The 23,572-nt window shown below is 44.5% G+C and overlaps 1 protein-coding gene across 1 annotated transcript in view; it reads right to left on the reverse strand.

Annotated features, from left to right (window-relative positions):
* Nucleotides 1-23,572, reverse strand: part of dnah9 (dynein, axonemal, heavy chain 9) — a 521,732-nt gene that overhangs the window by 410,949 nt on the left and 87,211 nt on the right. Inside the window, exons 19-25 of the mRNA XM_080209043.1 lie at nucleotides 23,207-23,373; nucleotides 15,032-15,902; nucleotides 12,985-13,115; nucleotides 11,839-11,965; nucleotides 4,113-4,265; nucleotides 2,681-2,806; nucleotides 538-777 (exon numbers count right to left, since the gene is read on the reverse strand). Coding sequence (XP_080065169.1) covers nucleotides 538-777; nucleotides 2,681-2,806; nucleotides 4,113-4,265; nucleotides 11,839-11,965; nucleotides 12,985-13,115; nucleotides 15,032-15,902; nucleotides 23,207-23,373 — 1,815 coding nt within the window. The remainder of the gene's footprint in view (nucleotides 1-537; nucleotides 778-2,680; nucleotides 2,807-4,112; nucleotides 4,266-11,838; nucleotides 11,966-12,984; nucleotides 13,116-15,031; nucleotides 15,903-23,206; nucleotides 23,374-23,572) is intronic.

The raw sequence follows: 23,572 nt of genomic DNA on the forward strand, positions 1-23,572 counted from the left end.
CAGAGGGGATGGGAATGGCATTGATACACAGTGGCTTGCCAGCACCAGCGAATGGGCTCTTTCATACAGTTAGGGGGAGGCAATGGCCCAGTGGCATTATCGCTAGACTATTAATTCAGAATCTCAGCTAATGCTCTGGGGACCCAAGTTCGAATCCCGCCACTGTGGAATTTAAATTCAATTAAAAATATCTGGAATTAAGAATCTACTTGTGACCATGAAACTATTGTTGGTTGTCAGAAAAACCTATCTGGTTCACTAATGTCCTTTGGGGAAGGAAATCTGCCATCCTCACCCACTCTGGCCTACACGTGACCCCACAGTCACAGAGTGTGGTTGACTCTGAACAAGGGATGGGCAGTAAATGCTGGCCAGCCATGTCCCACAAATAAACAGGAAAGGAGCCTGCTTTTACATGTTCATAATTACAGGAGAAAGGGAAAAGCTACAAATACTCCACATGAAAGAGAGTGATGAAAACTGAAGTGAGATTTAATTAATTGTGTCAACATTTTGTTGCCGTTCAGCGTCACCCACCTTCTGAGCGATTATCTTTGCCACGACGTCACGGGCGTGGACATCAATGGTGCAAATGGTCATGATCTTTTGCCGGTCGCCCTTCGATAGTTGGCCGATGAGCATGGTAATGAGCGTATTCAGCTGGTTCACCTGTTTCTTGTAATAGTCCTTCATGGCATTTTCATACCCTTCTTCCAGTCTGGCAAACGAAATGCCAACCTCTGTGGTCCACCAAATCTGGGTGCAACTTAATGCGACCTGTTTCAAAAGAGTAGGAGACAACTTTTAAGTGGACTGCCCTGCCCAATTTTCTTGTCAAGAATTAGGAAGGATTTACCAGCCCATTCATGCCCTGCTCCCGCTGCAGCGAGTCTGGAGAATTTGGCGTCCAGGTAAATCTCCATTCTCTGAAGCAGGATGGGAAAATCTCGTCAGTGTGAACAGTGGTAGCATCCAGCCTAAAGGCCATTTATAGATCACCTCAAATCGTGTTCCATTTCAGCAAACCAGATAAACATTCACGCAACTTTAAATGGGAATGGATGATTGGCTGACTGAATACTATGTGAAGAATAATTATGAAGCAAACTACACCCAAAAATGTCTCAGCTGTGGTGGTTTCTGAAACAAGTGATGTCTTAGCTGAGATTTCAATCTTATTTTTTGGGTGTAAAGTATCATTTGGGTCGAGTACAGACAGTAAAATTAATGGAGATCATCTAATTTCCATCAAATTAATTGAAATGGAAGGGTAAATAACCAATCTCTGCTCATCAGCATGTCATTCTGTGACACCTAATTATTTTCTGTGCTTTGACAATGTGATGTACCCAAGCAATAAAGGCAAAGTCTGTCAGTTATTTTCCCAGCGGTAAACTGTTGTTAGCTGCAGTATGGTACAATGACTAAAATGCAATCAGAGGTCAAATAGAATAGCACCTTTCAAACCCATGATCACTTCCATCCAATTCCATCTCAAAGGACAAGGGCAGCAGATAGATGGGAACACCAGCACCTGCAAGTTCCCCTCCAAGCCACTCACCATCCTGACTTGGAAATATATCGCTGTTCCTTCGCAGTCACCGAGTCAAAATCCTTGCCTAACGGCATTGTGGGGTCGACCCACAGCACATTTTCCAATTGCAATGGGATCTTGATCAACTGGGCTGATAAATTGCAGATGGAGTTTAATTTAGACAAATACGAGGTGATGCATTTTGGTAGATTGAACCAGGGCAGGACTTACTCAGTTAATGGTAGGGCGTTGGGCAGAGTTACAGAACAAAGAGATCTAGGGGTACATGTTCATAGCTCCTTGAAAGTGGAGTCACAGGTAGACAGAATGGTGAAGGCGGCATTCAGCATGCCTGGTTTCATCAGTCAGAACACTGAATACAAGTGCTGGAATGTCTTGTTGAAGTTGTACAAGACATTAGTGAGGCCACACTTGGAATACAGTGTGCAATTTTGGTCACCCTATTATAGAAAGGATATCATTAAACTAGAAAGAGTACAGAAAAGATTTACTAGGATGCTACCAGAACTTGATGGATTGACTTATAAGGAGAGGAAAAATAGAGTGGGACTTTTTCCTCTGGAGGTAGGAGGCTGAGGGGTGACTTTATAGAGGTATATAAAATGAGGGGGGCATAGACAAGCTAGATAGTCAATATCTTTTCCCAAAGATAGTGGTGTCTAAAACTATAGGGCATTGGTTTAAGGTGAGAGGGGAGAGATGCGAAAGTGTCCAGAGGGGCAGTTTTTTCACACAGAGGGTGGTGAGTGTCTGGAACAAGCTGCCAGAAGTGGTAGTGGAGGTGGGTACAATTTTATCTTTTAAAAAGCATTTAGATGGTTACATGGGCAAGATGGGTATAGAGGGAAATGGGCCAAATGCGGTCAATTGGGATTAGCTTAGGGGTTTCAAAAAAAAAGGTGGCATGGACAAGTTGGGCCGAAGGGCCTGTTTCTATGCTGTAAACCTCCATGACTATGAAACTATGACATGGACTGCAGCAATCCAAGCAAGCAGCTCACCACCACTTTCTCAAGGGCAACCAAGGATGGGCAATGAATGCTGGCCAGCCAGTGACGTCCATGTCCCATAAATGAACAAAACAAAAGGTAAAGATAAGACCCACAACTTGCTCATTTTGCTTACCTGGGCAGGATAATCGAAAAGCCACTGATCTCTGGGCTTCTCCTCATAGGCCACCACACCCTCAGTCATTTCATGTCTCACTGTCTCTCTCATGGAATCAAGTACCCGATTCAGCCAGGTCTCAACCTAGAAGTGAAAGTGTTGCCTGAGTTTGACACAAAATAATGCTGCAATCCTTTAATCCGTCAGGTTAATGATCTCAAAAGTAGAAATGAATTTGAGGGAATAGCCAGCGAGAATCAGAAAGCAATGAAAGCAAGAATTTGCTGCTTTTATACATGTTAGTTGAAATGACTCCCTCCAGTTTTCACAGCTCAGTATGAGAGGCATAGCACTCAAAAATCAATAAATCACACCTGCCTTCCACCACTGGCTATAGGTGTACTATCCAATTAAACAAACCTCCCTTGGGATAGCGTGGTTCCAACTACAACACAACAATGCAAGCTTGTCCAGACTGGAGATATAGAAACATAGAATCCCTAAAGTGCAGGAGGACACCATTTGACCCATCGAGTCTGCACTGATTTCCCAACATAGCATCCCACCCAGGCTCACCCTTTCCCACCCCATCACCACAACAGCTTATTCACCTAACCTACACACCTTTGGACACTAAGGGACAATTTAGCATGGCCAACCACCTAACCTGCACATCTCGGGACTGTGGGAAGAAACTGGAGCGCCTGGAGGAAACCCAAGTACACACTGGGAGAACTTGCAAATTCAACACAGTCATCCAAGGCCAGAAACAAACCCAGGTCCTTGGCATTGTGAGGCAGCAGTGCTAACCAATGTACTAACATGCTACCCAAAGTTGCAGCAGAGTTGATGGGAGGTCAGAGAGAGCAATAATTTAAATGTTTGACCACAAAAGTTCAAATCATTGGCATGGGATTAATATCCTTGTGAAATAAACTAATGACCCACAGCTGGAACTGCAGAATACATGACAATATAAACAGTGCAGCCACTTCCTGGTCAAGGGCAAGGCATAAGAAAAAGGTAACAATGCTTTTAAAAAGAAAATATATTTGATAATAAGTTGTCGTTGGGATACTATCTTTAACAAATCAAATGGTTTTAGTGGCATCCAGGAGTAATATTAAATCAGTATCTGTAACATTCCTTGCGTCATAACACTAAAGAGTTAAATGGGGGCAAATGGAGGCAACTGCATATGAACTGTATATGTTACAACACTCGATGCAAAAACATGGAACACATAATGTGATATGATTTTCCAGCCCCGTCGAAAGTCAATGGACCATGAAATCTCCCATGGCAGCAGATCATGCCAGGATGGGGCTGGAAAATGCACAGCCAATGTGTGTCCTCACTCAGTGGAATGTGTGTGTCTGTGGTTAGGCCATTCATAAAAGGTGAAGCAGTTCATTATCTTCACCAGACACACAACATGTGCTTTTCCTACCTGCCCACTGCAGTCACATGGTTCTTTGAAGTTCACAAACTCATCCTCCTTGCTGTACATCCCCACGGCAATTTTAGTTGGCTGATTGTCTGCCTCGCCCTCGAATTTCATGCTCGCCATGTTGTCAAATAGTTTGGACAAGTGACGTTGAACCTGGAGATTTAATGTTTCAAGGACACATGTGAAAAGCAGCAGCGATCTGTACTCAAACACATGAGCGAAACTCACGCTGAACCTGACGAGTCATTTTTGCTTCACACATAACATTCTGAATTCCCCTGCATTCTACATACTAAAGCCCCATTTTCTGTAGAGGTATGTCATTTTTTAGCTGTCACATCTCAGCTCACACCCTAAGGATGTGCCTCAAAGTTTTGTTTTAAACTTATGTTTGTGTCTCCTCAGTGTTTGTAGTGAATGTAGAGACTGGGCAGAAACGGGTCTATCTGATTTGTACTCACTTATTAAATACTCTCATGTGGCTTTGGGAAAAGTTAAAGTTTATTCGTCACAAGTAAGGCTTAAATTAACACTGCAATGAAGTTACTGTGAAATTCCCCTAGTCGCCACACTCTGGTGCCTGGGCAGGTCAATGCACTTAACTATTATGTCTTTCAGACTGTGGGAAGAAACCCAGAGGAAACCCACTCAGACACAGAGCGAACAAGCAAACTCCAAACTGACAGTGACCCAAGCCAGGAATTGAACCCAAGTCCTTGACGCTGAGAGGCAGCAGTGCTAACCACTGTGCTACCACGTCACTTCAGGTTTTCTCTGAGAGATGACCAAACTAACACAATGCTTGGGTATTTAGGCTTGGATACAATGCAGATCTTAAGAAGTCAATGCTATTCCCCATTAAGAGGGGCAGGTTATTACACTCCATTTTCCTTTATGGTCGGTGCTGGGGCCTCAGCTTTTTACCATTTATATAGATGATCTGGAGGAGGGAACCGAGTGCAGGGTGTCGAAATTTGCTGATGACACCAAGATTGGGGGAAAGGCAAATTGTGCGGAGGGTGTGGAGAGTCTGCAGAAGGATCTAGATAGGCTGGGCGAATGGGCCAGGAAATGGCAAATGGAATTTAATGTTGGCAAGTGTGAGGTGGTCCACTTTGGTAGGAAGAATGGTAGGAAGGACTATTACTTACGGGGCAAAAAACTGCAGCAGGCGACGGTGCAGAGGGACCTCGGGGTCCTTGTGCATGAGTCGCAAAAACCCAGCTTGCAGGTGGTCAGGAAGGCGAATGGGATGCTGGCCTTCATAGCGAGGGGGATTGAATATAAAAGTAGGGAGGTCTTGCTGCAGCTGTATAGGGCATTGGTGAGGCCGCAGCTGGGGTACTGTGTGCAGTTTTGGGCGCCGCACCTGCGCAAGGATATTTTGGCCCTGGAGGGAGTGCAGAGGAGGTTTACTAGGCTGATACCGGAGTTGAGGGGGTTGAGCTATGAGGAGAGGCTGAATAAACTAGGCTTGTACTCGTTAGAGTTTAGAAGAATGAGGGGAGATCTCATTGAGACGTATAAGATGATGAATGGGATGGATAGGATAGAGGTGGAGAGACTCTTCCCGCTCAAAAAAGACAGTAGGACTAGGGGGCACAGCCTCAAGATAAGGGGGAGGCGGTTTAGAACGGAGTTGAGGAGGAACTTCTTCACTCAAAGGGTGGTGAATCTCTGGAATTCTCTGCCCGTTGAAGTGGTGGAGGCTGCCTCGCTAAATATTTTTAAGAAGCGGGTTGATGGGTTCTTGATAAGAGAGGGGATTAAGGGTTATGGGGAGAGGGCGGGAAAGTGGAACTGAGCCATGACAGATCAGCCATGATCTTATTGAATGGCGGGGCAGGCTCGAAGGGCTAGATGGCCTACTCCTGCTCCTATTTCTTATGTTCTTATGTTCTTATGTTTCTGTTAATCATCCAGTCGGAAATATTGGAAACTGAAACCATAGCTTCTCAACATCACACTTTGCTTTTCAGTAGAATTTATGGATTTTGCTAAGATAAATCTAAACACAGCTTCTGGTGTTGTGATCTTTGTGAAGGAGTGTAACTGTCCTCCCCAGAAGATGGGTTCCATTATAGGTTGTGTTCAATAGTAGCTCTTTTCCCACTCTTCCCACATGAGGATCCACCAAATTCCAGACTTAACTTCTGCCAGCTTAATTCTCTATAAGTCAGAACAGAACGAGAGTGTGCACCCCTCTTGAGAATTTCACAATCTCTGCTCAACTAACACAGCTGACATCACAAACCTGCCGAATAAGAGGGAAGCGAAACTCTAACAAGCTCTCTGGAGATCCACAATTTCAGCTCCAATGAGTTACACTATCTACTCTGACAATAAATCTTCAGATACACCGATAGTATTAAAAACAACCCTTTCAGGTTATTTCACTGATTCAATGTCCACAGTTAGGAGAAGAAAGCTTTAAGCAACAACAGGTAAGTTTGATCAGCTTACTACGGGTGCAATTTTAACCCTACGATCGCCACAAGCAAGAACGAAGACGCGAGGGCAAAGTCATGCAAGAGTTGGGAAACAGCATTCTCACTGACAAGATCTCATTTCCCAATTTTCCCTAACCCTTTCCAGCGACATAACGAGGCTCACATCAAGAAAGGGCAGGAACCTCATTTAAATTTCTTTCAATGAATTTGTATAGGATTAAAAAGGGCGTCCCCGACATCATGATTGAATATTGAAACCTCGTTGACATATCATCACACTCACGAAGTTGGCAACAGCGCTGAGAGGAGGGGAAACATTCGAGGGGATCCTGCCAGCGGCACCTAGGTCGATACAGCTCCCCCCCACCCTGGAGGAGAGGGACATGCCCTGGCAGTGCCCACTGGCACAGGATGGCACTGCCAGGCTGACATTGTGTCAACCCGGCAGTGCCAAACCATGCCAGAGGCAGAGCTAGGGCAGGCCCGCTAGAGAGGCCCATTGTGTGCGAAGGTTGGGGGGATGAGGGGGGAGAGGGTGGTTCCCATTATGTGTGTGGCTGTGAGGAGGGGGAACTAGCAGTGAGGGAGGGAATGCCTGCAATAGTGCCATGGTGGCTGTGGGAGGGGAAGTAGTTGGGGCAGGAAAGGGCTGCGAATTGTGCAGTGGGGAGAGGGGGAGCCAGGATACCTTGGTGGTGGGGATGAGAGTTAATGGAGGAAGTTTTGAGCTCGGTGCTGATAGGAGCGCGGCGCCCTTTACAGATGGCGCCCCGATCTCTGTGGAACTGGCCTTGACGGCACCATCAGTCCGCTCCCCATCAACATAAACCAGGGTGGCTGAACATGTGGTTCTGAAAACTCGGCAGTGCACTTGGAGAGTTTCACACCAGTTTCCAGTCAGAGCCCGACACGCTGACAAATTATGGGAAATTTTCACACTATAAACACGAATTATGCACAACCTTGACAGACACGTACTCCTGTAGCTGAGGGTCTGTCAACTCAGCAGGGGGTAATGAGAGAAACCACAAGCTTTTTGTTTGCTGCGCTCTGTGGCTCAGGAACCCTGGGAGACCATTTTAAATGAACCTTCTCCCTGAGTGATTGGACATGTCATGCTTCTCTCTTACGGATTATTAACTTGTTAGCCTCATTCTTAGACAAAGAAAAATATAGCTTGTACCTTTTTTCACAGTCCATGTTAATCAATGAATCAAATCGCCAGGATATATCTTTCTGTTTGCAACAGTTAATGAGCTTTCATTTATCTGGCTTATTATTGTCAAAAGAATATTAATTAACTTCGATTAACAATGCAGCCATTCCAACACAATCTTAAAACTGAATCATTATAAAATAATTCTAATTAAAAGCAATATCTTTGTGTGTTTAAAAAGGAATATATTTGTTTAAACCAGGAATGTTAATCATTGGGATGGGGATTTGGGAAATAATCAACAAGAAATATTATTCTGGAAAATTAGGAATTTAAATTGAGATTAATTAGTCGAAGCAGTCAAAATTGACATTCTCGTTGAAAATTCACGCCTCCCTCAAGCTAATGATGGCAGCTTCACAAATTTCACATCAGCTTTTTACTGCCGCTGAATTCTCCTTCGAATCCATCCCTCCAGAATGCCCACTCACATTCCAAAGCAAACACAGTGTGGGTGATGAGTTTCTCTACTGAAGCTGGACATTTCACTGTGTCGGCAATGATATTGAAAGGGGAATTTGAATTCATAAAGTATCTAAACACATTTCTGCTAATCTCTGAAGCCTTTCATGTGAAATGAATACGTTAGGATGCTGTGATAATAAGACCACAGAAACAGGAGCAAGAGAAGGCCTTTCAGCCCATGCCACTGTTCAATGAGATTACGGTTAATCTTTACTTCAACATTGTCTTCTGCACAGTCTCCATATCCCTCATGGTTTTTAATATGTAGAAATTAATATGTACTAATACTGCTTTGACTGAGACCACAAGAATCTACAGGGGGTTGTGAACATAGCCCAGTTTATTACGGAAGCCATCCATTGACTCTGTCTACACTTCCCACTGCCTCAGCAAAGCAGCCAGCATAATTAAGGATCCCAGACATGCTCTCTGCCACCTTCTTCTGTCGGGAAAAAAATACAAAAGTCTGAGATCACGTACCAACCGACTCCAGAACAGCTTCTTCCCTGATGCCATCAGACTTTTGAATGGACCTACCTTCTATCAAGTTAATCTTTCTCTTCACTCTAGCTATGACTGCAACACTACATTCTGCACCCTCTCCTTTCCTTCTCCCCCATGTACTCTTTGGACGGTACATTTTGTCTGTACAGTGCACTAGAAACAATACTTTTCACTGAATACTAATACATCTGACAATAGTAAATCAAATGTAACATACTCAATGACTGAGCCTACATAGCCCTCTGGGCTGGAGAATTCCAAAGATTCACCACCTTCCCAACGAAGAACTTCCTCCTCCACCTTAGTCCATAATGGTCTGCCCCTTATTTTGAGACTCTGTGCCTGGTTCGAGATCCCCAGCCCGGGGAAACAGTCTTTCTGCATCTACCCTGTCGTGCCTTGTAAGAATTTTGTAAGTTTGAATGAAATCACCTCTCATTCTCCTAAACTTCAGAGTATAAAGTCCCAGTCTAACCTTCCCTCGTCGGAGAATCCTTCCAATGTGGGGATTCAGAGTGAACCTTCACTGCACTCCTCCAAGGCAAATAATTCATCGAAAAAAAACGTAGAATCCCTATAGTGCAGAAGGCCATTCAGCCCAATGAGCCTGCACCAACAACAATCCCACTTAGCCCTCATCACTGTAGCCCCACATATTTGCCCTGCTAATCCCCTTACCTGCACATATTGGGCTATTAAGGGGCAAGTTAGCGTGGCCAATTAACCTAACCCACACATCTTTGGGCTGTGGGAGGAAACTGGAGCTCCTGGAGGAAACTCAGGCAGACACAGGGAGAACATGCAAACTCGACAGAGTCACCCAAGGCCAGAATTGAACCTGGGTCCCTGGCGCTATGAGGCAGTAGTGCTAACCACTATGCCACCCCACTAATTGCTATGTATCAAATGCAACAATCATTTCAAACACATCAAGATACTACAAATAGCAATGAGGTGAATGAACAGTTTAATGTGTACTTGGAGGAATGGTAGCTAGCCCACCAGCACATCCCCAGGTATTTCTTGGTTAGCACATTGACACCATTACCAGCCATCAAAGCCCTGTAACAGGCAGGAAGGGCCTTAAAACATCTCATCGGAAGGCTGAAACTCAGTGGGTGGAATCATCCCTGAAATTGGCAACATTCAATATTGGGCAGGTGAAGTTGTGTTTGGCCCACTGATGGCAATAGCAGCTTTCTGCATCATATTGTGCAGCACTGGCCAGAGGAACAGGTTTCACATCGGATCATTGCTGGACAGCCTCCGATTCTCCCCAACCCCTCCATCAACTCAGCGCTTCAATAATCCGTGCACCATATTTAAAAGCCTCCTCCATGCACTTCAAATAAGAAGAAGGTCTCCTTATCATCTACTCTGGTATGAATCCTGCTTACACTCTCTCTCCATCTGTCTTCACGCAGGACAAGCAGACACACTGCAAGAGTGAGATCCCAGAAGGGTGGAGTGTTGCCAGAACTCAAGGTCCTCACAGACTTTGAGGATACAGCCATTCTTTTTTGATTTGATTTATTTTTGTCACCTGTATTAGCATACAGTGAAAAGTATTGTTTCTTGTGCACTACATAAAGAACATAAGAAATAGGAGCAGGAGTAGGCCATCTAGCCCTTCGAGCCTGCCCCGCCATTCAATAAGATCATGGCTGAACTGAAGTGGATCAGTTCCACTTACCCGCCTGCTCCTCATAACCCTCAATTCCCTTTTCAATCAGAAATCTATCTACCCTTGACTCACGGACAAAGCATACCATTCATAGAGAAGGAAATGAGAAAGTGCAGAATGTAATGTTACAGTTATAGCTAGGGTGTAGAGAAAGATCAACTTAATGCAAGGCAAGTCCATTCAAAATTCTGACAGCAGCAGCAGGGAAGAAGCATTCAGCTGGCCTAACCTGCACTCCAAATCCTTGCACTTCACTTGAACCACAGACACTTGTCAATGAGAACTTCAGCCCAGAGCAAAGGATTAGGAGCACTATCCTTGGACAGTGTGCCATGGCCACCTTTCTAAGAGGATATGCTAGCTTACCCAGTTGCCCAATGGTACTGCAAAAGGGTTAAATGTAGAGCAACAATTATTGGCACTCCCACACACAAGTGCTGCTTGAACAGGCACAACTGGGTGACTAGCCTGACTCCAAGCATGTCAATTGAGCTCAAGTTAAACTGGAGGCTGTGCCCAGGTTACCTTCCCTCTCCTTTACTGAAGCCCGACACCACAATGCAGCCAAGCAGAAGTACCAGCAAGAGTGCACTCACTTCCGAGTTTCCCTTGGAGCTCTGCTCACCAGGTACACACCTTTTGAATTCAGTCGCACATTGGGTTGTTCTGACATCAAGCATGATGTGGAGATGCTGGTGTTGGATTGGGGTAAACAAAGTAAGAAGTCTCACAACACTAGGTTAAAGTCCAACAGGTTTATTTGGTAGCCAGAGGCCCGAAAGCTCATGGCTTTTGCTACCAAATAAACCTGTTGGACTTTAACTGATGTTGAGAGACTTCATACTGACATCAAGCAGCCATGGGATTTAAATTTGACATGGGAGTCTGATTCTGGTGTGTGGGCCTGATATGTAAATGTCCTATAATGACATTCACGATGTTAGACACTGGAAAACGTGACCTGCCACTGCCCGTCCTGCATTTACGTCACCTTTAAATGTACCTAAGGCCTTCCTGTGATATTCTCCAGTCACATCACCAAACAAATAGGAGTGGAAAGTCTCAGTCAGTGTTACAGTCCCTCAGAGCTGTGCAGACAATCTTTTCTGGAATGAGAATTCTGCTACTTGAACTAAACTAGACCCTGTGACACCCAGGCCAGTTAAACAATCCATTTGCCGAACTGATATGAGATCATAATCTGATAATCATTATTAATTTGCACTGAAGGCAAGTTAGCACAACAGTGTGATTAATTTTTTCCCAGTTGGTCTTCACCTGGAAGTTGTCAGCTCTGTTTGAGTGCTTTAGTGCATCCATTACTGTTGTGGAGAGGGGAATTCGAGGTGCTAATAAAATGAGACCACCAACACTAATTTTTAGCCTTTTGTGGTCTACGCTACTCACCAGATGAGGGTTGGTGCCGTTGGATAGAATATCCAACAAATCCGCAGAGGAAATGAAATAAAACCGGGGGAACGCCAGTCTTTTCGTGTCAAGGTATTCAGCCAGTGCTTTCTCACAGAGAGCCAGTCTGTGCAGGAAGAGAACAGGTCAACAGGGCATGAAAAGTCTTACTTGTGATTTCACCTATCTACAGTTAATGGGCAGTAAATCTGACCCAATTAGTTATTGCACTGATTTTGGATATTGTTCTGCCCAGGCTGGTTTATTTGTCAATATTCAAGCAAAAATCACATTCGCTGGGAATTTGCAATGGAAATTAAATTCATTCCCTAGCAGCCAAGTGGTGAGTGAGTAAATATCTTCAAAAATCAGTGGGCCCTGCAGACAGCCACATATGTAGACATCAATGTAATACACACCAGCCCTTTGAAAATCTGCAGCCCTGATAAGATTACCATTTAATCTCTGCTGAGCTAGTCAGGATATACCTTCAAATTTTCCAAAGACCCACACATTGGACACCATTGAAACCAGGACACTTATCCTTAGACACAGTACATATTATGTCATGTTGCCTGAACAAAGATTGCAAATCCCTCCTCTTAATGCCACATTATCATAGAACCCTACAGTGCAGAAAGAGACCCTTCAGCCCCTTGAGTCCACAGTGAACACAATCCCACCCAGGCCCTACCCCCATAAGCCTACATATTTTACCCACTAATCCCTCTAACCCACACATCTCAGGACACTAAGGGGCAATTTTTTTTTTAAACCATGGCCAATCAACCTAAACCTACACATCTTTGGACTGTGGGAGGAAACTGGAGTACCCGGAGGAAACCCACGCAGACACAAGGAGTGTGCAAACTCCACACTGACAGTGACCCGAGCTGGGAATCGAACCCAGGACCCTGTGAAGGGACCTCCTCCAGCCTCTCTAACCTTGGCAAGCACACTGAGAATGGAATATAGCCAGGAGAGATTTTCAACCCCAGGAATCCATAAGGACCACCGAAGGACAATGGACCCAAGAATAGCCTCTCCCATACATCACTCTCCACTGGCCCAATTTCTCATTCTACCCCCCAATCCTTTTTTTCCTTAATTCACTCAATCAAAATAAATTTTGAAGGTATAACCTACCTGACCTGGATGTCTTCCAGCTTTTCACACAATCCTGGTTTGTTCGTAGCTTCCACAACATTTGGAGTCCGTTCAGCATCCCAAGCCAGCTCCTTAAAGTCTACATCAATTCCATCAAAACGCTTGGAATCCTAAACAGTGTATGGGGCAATAGTAAATGTTCTCATACATCTGTACTTATTATTGGATCATAAATCACTCACAAATCTACTTCAACAAAAAAGCCAAGCAAGAAGTCTAATTCTTGTACCAATCTGTAACTTCAAGATCCCTGACAAACAGGAACAGAGCAACAAGAGTAAGCTTTCAGTCCACTGAGCTTTCCCTGCAGCTTAATTACATCAGGGATGAAGTAGGCCTCAACTGTTTAGCTGCCTTTGGATTCCTTGTCATCTTAACTTAATAAATACACAATTCACGGTTTTCAAAATTTCAGGTGACTCCGTAACCTTTTTTGATAAAGATTTACATGTTTCTCTTACTTTGTATGAAAAGTTGCTTCTTGGTTTCATTCTTAAACAACCTATAATAACTCCAGCAGTCGGCTGTGAAGAAACCGTACTTTTGTTGCACAAAATGAACATAAACAATAACCACAAGCCTGTGGTGAACAACAGGCATCAACCGGGACTAAAAGGTTGATGGACCCTCTCAGGGTCTTGCTTTATACATGGCTTGTTTGGCTGGTTGGCTAATTACCAATCCCCAGGGGGCTCATGTGCAACGGGCCCAAAAGGGAAGTCAATTATTGATTCCCCATGCAGATCATGGGGGTCTAACACTCATTTTAAATTGTCCTCAATTGTTTGGAATTCTCCAACCAGAAGAAATATTCCTTTTCCCTGTTTCAAACTCAATTCCTTGATTATTTTGAGCACTTCCATCAGATCACCCCTCAAAACCTTTTGAATGCAAGGGAATACCAGCCAAGTTTATGCAGTGCATTCTCATAATTAAACCCCTTCGCGCTTTAAGCCCTGGTATCATTCAGCCGAATCTACTCTGTACTTCATCTATGAACAATATATCCTGCCTGAGGTGCGATGTCCACACTTTTTGTTTTAGCGTACATTCACACAATCTTTGTCCCCTTTTGGAGAATAGTGGGAAGGATTCCAGGGCTAAATTATGAGTCCATTGATCTGCATTATGAATTCTCTTTCCATGGTCAACAAGTCCCACTGTTGGACTTGAACCCAGAGCTTCTGGTCTCCAGGCAGGGATGCTACCACTGTGCCACAAGACTTCCAGCACAGCTCCACTCAATAGCAGCATCACTTCCTCTGCTTTAGATTCCAACCTCCTTGAAATAAAGAATTATCACAGAATCCCAACTGTGTAGAAGGAGCCCATTCAGCCCAGCAAGTCTGCACTGACAACAATCACACTCGAGCCCTATTCCCTGTAACACCATGTGTTTACCCTGCTAGTTCCCCTGACACTAAGGGGCAATTTATCATTGCCAATCAACCCAACCTGCACATCTTTGGAAACCGTGCTTTTATTACACAAAATGAACATAAACAATAACCACAAGCCTGTGGTGAATGCAACAGGTATCAACCAGGACTAAAAGGTTGATGGACCCTCGCAGAGTGGTGCTGTGAGGCAGCATCCCTGCCTGGAGACCAGAAGCTCTGGGTTCAAGTCCAACAGCGGGACTTGACGACCATGGAAGCATGTACTGTGGGAGGAAACCGCACAGACACAGGGAGAACGTGCAAACGCCACACAATCAGCCAAAGCTGGAATCAAACCCGGGTCCCTGGCGCTGTGAAGCAGCAGTGCGAACCACTGTGCCACACCAAGACAATCATTCAATCAGCCTAGGTGATTTCTTTTCATTCTTGCACACTAGCGTTTAGCGATCCATATACCTGGGCACACAAATCATTTTGTTTCTACGCAGTTTCTAAATTGTTTACCTCAATTCAGAAAGCAACACTCGCCCTTTTAGAATCACTACTTCCAAATTCAGAAGTAAATTTTAATTGTTTCATTGTGCTTAAAAATAGAGATGATATTTTTCTTGAAAACTGTTTTATACCTCAGGCAATTGGGATCGAATGTCTTCAGACCCAATGAAGATGCTCTCAAGATGTGACCATGTGCGCTGCACCTCAAACCAAACCGAAATGACAGAGTCAGCGACGGACAGCTTCTTCTGCCAGCTGGACACCTCTTCTAAAAAGAAGGCGATGTACTTGGAAGTCATCAGGTTCTGCAGCTGGACCTGGTTGTCCTCCAGCGTCTCAATGAGCTCCTCGTCAGACTTCAGCAATGGGACGGAAGTGCGCGGGTGGCACTCGTACTGAAACTCCATGCTGCTCCAGGTGGTGTTCAGCTCCTTCAATACTTTCTCCATGCCCATTTCCTTCACCGCTTTGTCCACAATTCCACGCACCTCGTCCTCAAAGTTGTGCAGGTTCAGTTTCAAAAGGTCAGCGAGAGTTGTGCTGTCGTCCATAGTAAATGTAACATTTGTGGCCTGCATCAATTGGTACCAATGTCTGTCCCGAATGGCTGGGTTCTGAAGCTCAGCCACAGCCCGTAAGGAAGTCAAAATATTCTTCACCGTGTTGTCCAACCCGGAGAAGGCATCCCATGCCCTTACCTCCTTATCCAGGGCGCGAATGTCTTTAGCAAACTTCTTACATTCCATATCCATGTTTTCGACATTGATTTCTCGCCACTTAGTCATCTTCCAGTCATTCATACTTGAATCCACCAGAAAGATCATATCCCAGAGTTCTTTCAGGAGACATACTTCCTTTCTGCACTGCTTCAGTTGCTTGTAGTCTGGAACATTAACCTCAAATAAACTGGCAGACTCATTAATTGTACCCATGGTGGCTTCCATTTGGCTGATCTGGCAGTAGACATTGTCCAACGTCGGGTAAGGATTTATACTGTCAAACCTGTTCAAATAGAACAATGAGTCAATTTCGTCAGCAACATACAATATTATCTTACAAAGCACGGCAGTTTCTGTTCATTTTGAGGCACAGCCACAGGCTCAAGAAAGGCCATTATGACTACAGAGCTAATACAACATACATTTCTCCAGAAAAATCAATAAAGAGACAATAGCTATAAAGAGGAAATTTGAGCTATTTTCACCGCAGCTGCGACAACTCAAGAGAATTCACATTGAGTTATATTGAGTCTACAGCAGAGAAATAGGTGCAACTGTTTCATTGCTCCCATTTATGCCCTCACTTAACCCCCATTCCTCCTCAGCAAACCCTGTTAATCAGGATTCAGGAGTGGGCAGCAGTGATTCAGTGGTTAGCATGGCTGCCTCACAGTGCCAAGGACCCAGGTTCGATTCCCGACTTGTGTCACTGATGGTGCGGAGTATACACGTTCTCCCATGTCAGCATGCAATTCCTCCAGGTGCTCCAATTTCTTCCCACACTCTGAAAGACATGCTGATTAGGAGCACTGGTCATGCTAAATTCTGTGTCCTCATACAGGCACCAGAGTGTGACAACTAGAGGATTTTCACAATAACTTCATTGCAGTATTAGTCTAAGCCTACCTGCGACATTAATAAGTAAACCTAGGGAGGCACCAATTGTACCAAATACAAGTCCCCAGGCAAGTCCAGTGGGGAAGGGTGGGAGGGAAGTGGGAGAGAGACCTGGGCTTGGTGTTGTAATGATGTCAAGAATGAGGAGCCAGGCTGTTTCTTTGTTAGAAACAGAACCTCAGTCAGAGAGCTCCAATTGCCTGAGAGTTGGTTTCTACATCATGTTCGGTGATTTGCTGAACTGCCGCTTCTGACCTTGGGCATCTTTGTTGTTCCAATTTGGAAAAGTCCACCAGAAAAAAAAATGCCCAGAGTCCAGAAGCAGCAATCGAGAAGGTTCTTGAGCGAACTGGAAGTTGACTGGTTGAGGGTTGTGTGGGGGGTGTGAAGTGAAGCAGTTGGTGTGGGTGGGTGAAGTAAGGGAGTGGGGGTCTGAGGTGAGGGAGTGGACTTACAAACAATGCCTCCGATATTCTCATCGGAATCATTAACATAAATGACAAACACCAGTGGACCCAGCACTGATCCCTGAGGCGCACTGCCGGTCACAGGCCCCCTGTTTGAAAAACAACCCCCTCCAAACACCCTCTGGCTTCTGTCAATGTTGTATCCATTTAGATACCTCGCTCTGGATCCCATGAGATTTAACTTTATGCAACAACCTACCATGCAGTATCTTGTCTAAGGCCTTGCTTTTTATTGCTGCTCTGATCAGGGTACCCTTTAAGGATGGTGCCCAATCTCTGAGTAGCTGGGCTCAGCTGATGTGTTTGCGCCCCCCCCCCACCGAAACCAATGCCCCCATACGATGGTGTGAATCAAGGTCCCTCAATTTGTTTTTGGCAGAGTGTTGTAAAATCTGGAGAGAAAAGTAATCAGTTTCTCCAGAGAGAAACATGCCAATTTTTTTTTGCCAGTAACAACACTTGACCATTTTTCAGTAAGATAGCACCCACAGCTTGCTTAAGCCACGGGGAACAGCTGAAGGAAAGGCAATTGCAACCTTGAAGGGATAAGTGGCTCAACATTCGAAGCAGTTGGAAGGTACGGGGTTCCGGGGAGAGAACAACACAGTGAATTTTGACTGTCACCGCAACATTCAGTAACTGACTGTGTGGCTTCTTCTGCACTGTGACCTTTTTTTCTGTGTGTGTTTGTCACCTTGGCTCAGTTTTATCAAATTAAAGTTGATCTGGGATTTGTGTCTCATTTTGTTTGATAAACTGCGCTGTAAAGAAAGCCATAAAAGGACTTGGGAAAGAAAATAATCTACTCTGTCTGCTTCAGCACAGTATTTTACTAAGTGCAATTTGTCAGCCAAAATTGAAAATTGTGACATTAGAAATCTGATGTCTGCATGCAGCCCAGATCAATTTCTTATCGTCAATTCCTAGTCCATACTTACAATAGAGACCGCAAACATAAACTTGTCACACGGTAAATTACACCCTTGTGCCAATGATGGCATTTCAGTCTTTCCATTTTGTACCTTCCAGCATTTCATTGCTACTTCAGTGTAACTTCAACTCTACTTGCTGCCTTCCCAAGTCGATGTAGGTTTTGCTACTGAATGATAAATAATGATGCGAAAAAATCTCAGCATTGTGTGATACTAAGACAAAACTGTGTACCTTTGTAATGAAGACCAAGTTATTTCTGAACCAACTATACCCTGCGATCTAACCTCACCTCACCTGAAGACTGCACAACGGGACATTGAGGCCTATTAAAAATATCAACCTGTTCATAAACAAATGCAAAATAATAAAGTAACAAGGACTGCATAAAGCTTCCCAGTCACAGCGGGAAATGTCACTTTTGCCAGAATCCTGGGACCTCTTCCTCGAGTACATTGTTATTTGATGCCACCGGAAGCTGTGTGCAGCAATGATACAGAAAGTAAAACAGAAACCGGGTGGAATGGTACACCACAGGCTTTGCAATTATTCATTGCAATCAAAATACAAATGCTTAACAAAAGCAAAATGCTGAAGAGGCTGGGAATCTGAAAAACAAACAAAAATGTTCAGCAGATAGGGGCTAGGCAGACTCGGTGGGGTGAATGGCCTCCTTCTGCATTGTCGGGATTTTATGATTCTCGGTCTGGGTGTATCAGTGGGAAGAGGACAGCCAGATTCTCCGGTTTCCTCCCACACGCCAAAGATGTGCAGGTTAGGTGGATTGGCCATGGCAAATTGACCCTTAGTGTAGGGGGATTAGCAGTGAGGGTTACGGGGATAGGGCCTGGATGGGATTCTTGTCAGTGCAGACTCAATGGGCCGAATGGCCTCCTTCTGCACTGCAGTGATTCCCTGATCTTTCTATTCTGTGAGATCTTCCATTCCCAAGTCTAGGTTCAGTGGAGGGTGCAGAGATGGGTGAGAGTTCCGCTGTGGGGGCGGAGGAGGCGGTGAGACAGCCGACCATACACGGTCTTGTGCTGTTCAGCTAATTAAGCACATGTCCACAAGGATCTCGATGATTCTTGCAGTGGGGTGGGGAGGTGGGTGAGAGCAGGCAGGAAATCACCTTCCTTGCTGTTAACATATGGAGGTTGAAGCTCTGTGCATCGTATTTAAAAAGGGCATCCCCACAGCCTGCACTGTCCCTTCCACCTTCTCCTGACCACGACTCCACCCTTCGCCATTTTAACCCTTTCTACCTTCCTTGGTCATCATCCACACAACCTGTACTGCCACCACCCAGTCTCGAGCATAGACTGCAATCTACACTCCCTTACCAAAGACGATGATGCAGCAGCAACTCATCATTACACATGGAAGAAACCTACATCACCAAGTGAACAACGCTTAGGTGCAGTCATAAAAATGAACAGTCCAGCAGGAGTAAAGTACTTGCCAAGAATTTGAGCTCCTGGTCCTTGACCTCATGTTAAGCTTTATTGGAACAGCGTTATGAGGCAAGGGAGAGGACAGTCCAAGTGATTGAGAGTGTCAACCTTGAAATGTGACTGGAAAATGCAGGGTCACTCGTAGACTGAACAGAAGCAAAAAAAAAAGTTAGCCAATGTGTGTTTGCAGCTCCCATGCTGTTCAATGGCTTACAAGTCTGATTATATCTGTTAAGTCTGGGTATGGACCAAATAAACAGGGAACAAACTGCAGACATTGCAAAAGCAAAGATCTGTAAGCATGCAGTAGATTTCTTTAAAAAAAAACTCTTGTAAATAAATTCCTGTTACTAACACAGAACCTGGTACATCATCTCCGAGGTATAAAATATTTCACATCCTCCAGGGAGAGGAGACTGCATCATGAGCAGTGAATAGAGTTTCCTAAATTGAGAATGTTCAAGCCAAATCTGTTCATTCGAGAGTGTGTACAGCACCCCAGACATTGGGAATAAAGGAAGTTAAAAGGTGCTTCTGCTGTAATTACTGGAAGGTGTGGTAGGAAGAGAAGGACACAGTGTAGATGATTAGAGAGTGATAGGATAGAGGGAACCTTTTCATTGAAAGCAGCTTTTCTTATTCTGATGAAAGATTATGGACTGGAACCATTAGCTTTCTTTTTCTCTCCCTCAAAAAAAATGGTGCCAGACCCACTGGATACCAACACTTTCTACTTTGATACAAATGATTAATATGTCCACGTACGATTCCTTTGTTCGCCATTTTAGCAGAGGCATTACCCGAAGTGTTAAAACCTCTGTTGAACAGGTAGACCAATAAACTGTAAATGCACATTTAGAAGAAAGGGCAAATCTTTACATATAATTTCAGGGCGAGAGGGCACATTTTGCAAGGAGAGAGAAAATAAAAACTAAGGCCGGGAGTTATCACGCAACCCTGTGTGTGTGATCTGCGGCAACAGGTGGTAGTCTGCCATTGGTTGGTGCCAGAACCGTTGTCAATATGAGGCAGCGATGGCTCACTGGTATTATCATTAGACTATTAATCCAGAAACTCAACTAACATTTTGGGGTTCGAATCCATCCACGGCAGATGAATGGAATTTGAGTTCAATAAAAAAAAACTGGAATTAAAAATCTACTGATGACAATGAAACCACTGTTGATTGGTTTAAAAATCCATCTGGTTTACTAATGTCCTTTAGGGAAGGAAATCTGCCGTCCTTACCTGGTCTGGCCTACATGCGACTCCAGAGCCACAGCAATAGGGTTGACTCTCAACTGCCTTTGGGCAACTAGGGATGGGCAATAAATACTGATGTGGGGATGCTGGCGTTGGACTGAGGTAAACACAGTAAGAAGTCATCAAATAAATTGGTTGGACTTTAACCTGGTGTTGTGAGACTTCTTACGATAAATGCTGGCCAGCCAGCAATGCCCATGTCCCACAAATGAATAAAAAAAAAGGTTTCCCATTCCATGCACTCCTCGCAGCAATGAAGCCTATAGCGGTGGGGGAAGAAGGTGCGCTGTGGACAGGACCAGGAGATGCCGTGGGTTGCATGGCCAGAAAGTTCCAGTTTAAAACTTTGATTTTAAACACTGAATGCCAGTAACCAGACCTAACCTTCAAACAACCTTAAAATGTACAACATGCAAGAATGGACAACAGTCAGATTCAAAATGAAATGAAAACATTGAACATGTTTACTCCTGCGGAACCGCAAGTTAAACCAGCAGCTATACATTGTGCTTTTCACATAACGAGCGTGGTTTGAAACCATTAAAAGGTGTCACACTCGAGACTGGGTAAACAGCAATGCCCTCTGAAATGGCAAGCCACTCGATTCAGGTGCAATTAGGGATGGGAAGCAGATTCTGGCCATGCCAGTGATGCCCACACCCACAAAAAGGTAAAGAAAACAAAATGACAGCGAGGGTGTCTGGTTTCCAGTTGCTACTGTAAATTAAAGTTTATGTATCGATGTCACAAGTAGGCTTACATTAACACTGCAGAAGTCCCATAGTCATCACAGTCCGACGCCCGTTTGGGTACACTGAGGGAGAATTTAGCATGGCCAATGCACCTAAACAGCATGTCTTCCAGACTGTGGGAGGAAACCCATGCAGACACAGGGAGAACATGCAAGGGACCCATACACAAACTCTCAAAAGCACACCATTCTCCGTTTATTCTGTGTCAGTAGTGTCTCAGCCAGCCCTCCCACTCTGTCAGTTTCACAAGGACTTGCTTCATATTTAACTCAAACAAAAATCTATAAAATTCCAGAAGAAAGATAAGGAACCTTGAAAGCTCGCTGATTGATCCAAATTGTAACTGTCACTCGAACACAGAACATTCAACCAGCAGTGAAATCTGCAGCAAATATTTATAAAGCAGCAACCCTCAGAGGGATAATGGGGGTAATTTTGATTTGGAGTGATAGTGTAAAGCTGACAATATTAGATCAGGCACCTGTTACAAACCTCAGTACTATTGAATTTGATGGAAAAGAAAATCAAGACAGATATACGACAGACAGCTGATCTGATATTGTCAAAGTTTCTATTCCTCCCAGTATATCCACAATCTTAGCAATATGAAATCCATTCATATAAATCTTCTGCATAAAAGCTACAGAGACACAGTGGCGCAGAAATGTATTTCTATGAAATATCAGTGAAAATCCCTAGTCGGGCACCTATTCGGGTACACAGAATTTAGCATGGCCAACGCACCTAACCAGCACGTCTTTCAGACTGTGGGAGGAAATACACACAGACACCAGGAGGAGGTACAGACCCTGCACAGACAGTAACCCAAACCGGGATTCGAACCTGGGTCCCTGGCGCTGTAAGGCAGCAATGCCAAACACTGTGACACTATGCCGCCCACTGTAATATGATGGTCCAAGTGATCCATTAAGGGAAACCAGCATCATTGGTAGAATTTGTATGGAACGCACTGTTGAGATTTCCTGCAAGGCACTGGAATTCACAGCTGCTCAAGCGAACCATGGAGATTCTGATCAAATACTTCCTGCCATTACTTAGAACCAGCTCCTTCTAAGGTGTATTAGGTTAGTTTGGGGTGCATTAATATTGTGAGATCATCAACGTGAAACAATTTCAGCTTAAAGTCGATGATGGGCTTCCATTGTAGAATCAGCACCTATTCTGTCGCTGTTGCCAAGAGAAGGAAAATTCCCTTGGAGGAGGCATTCTCCTTTTTTTGGAATTTGTGGTAACTACAACGTGGAGTCAAATTTGTTTTTTGGAAGGCTCATTGGGTGCTCAAGGGTCAGCTGTGAGGGAAATAGGTTCAAGGTGAGGTGCAGGTGGTTTGGGGAGGGATGCGAGGAAGAACATTTTTACCCAGAAGGTGATGACAGTCTGAAATGCGCTGCCTCACTCGGTGGTGGTGGTGGAGGGTTGCCTCGCATCCATTAAAAAAAGGTACCTGGATGAGTGTTTGGCACGTCATAATATTCAAGGCTATGGACCAAGTGCTGGTCGATGGGATTCAGTGGGAGTTCAGATATTTATTGTGTGTCAATGCAGACTCAATGGGCCAAAGGGCCTCTTCCACACTGTACGATTCTATGGTTCTATGAAGTGAAATGTCCACAGCAGTGCAATTCTCCTTAAATTTCTCATAATATGGTTCTATCCACACATTAACCAGGCTCACCCAGAGATCTCCCATAAAAACAGAGTGATGAAAGTTCCAGACAAGCAGAAGCCAAGCAATGGGAACAGAGTTCTATCTGGCTGGAAACTGGTTTGAGGTCAGTAGCTCCAGGCTCATTAGCCCCTTACCGGAATGGTGCTTCCTTTCGAAACTGCTCCCGGAACTTGTGCTGCTCCACATCAAAACTCGCACATTTTTTGCGAAGGATTGTCACTTCGTTGGCCTGTAGGGGAGCCACCTGCTGCTTTGTCGTTAAGGCTAACTTCTTGACATTATTCCACTTCTCCGGCAGCTCCTGTATATACATGCAGCAAAATGTACAAGTTAATGCAGGCAGCACTGAACAACCTAGCAGCTGCAACACCACAGCACTTTCCACTTCCAGCTCCAGGACCAAGGCTAGACACATTTGATGCCAATTCTTACCCTTGGATTGAAGCATTTTCCATCCCTCTTGACAAATTCTGCCCCAAGATTGATTTCCTGCCTTATTA

This window comes from Carcharhinus amblyrhynchos, chromosome 21 (genome assembly GCF_965287045.1).
Source record: "Carcharhinus amblyrhynchos chromosome 21, sCarAmb.v2.hapA, whole genome shotgun sequence".
Lineage (NCBI taxonomy): Eukaryota > Metazoa > Chordata > Chondrichthyes > Carcharhiniformes > Carcharhinidae > Carcharhinus > Carcharhinus amblyrhynchos.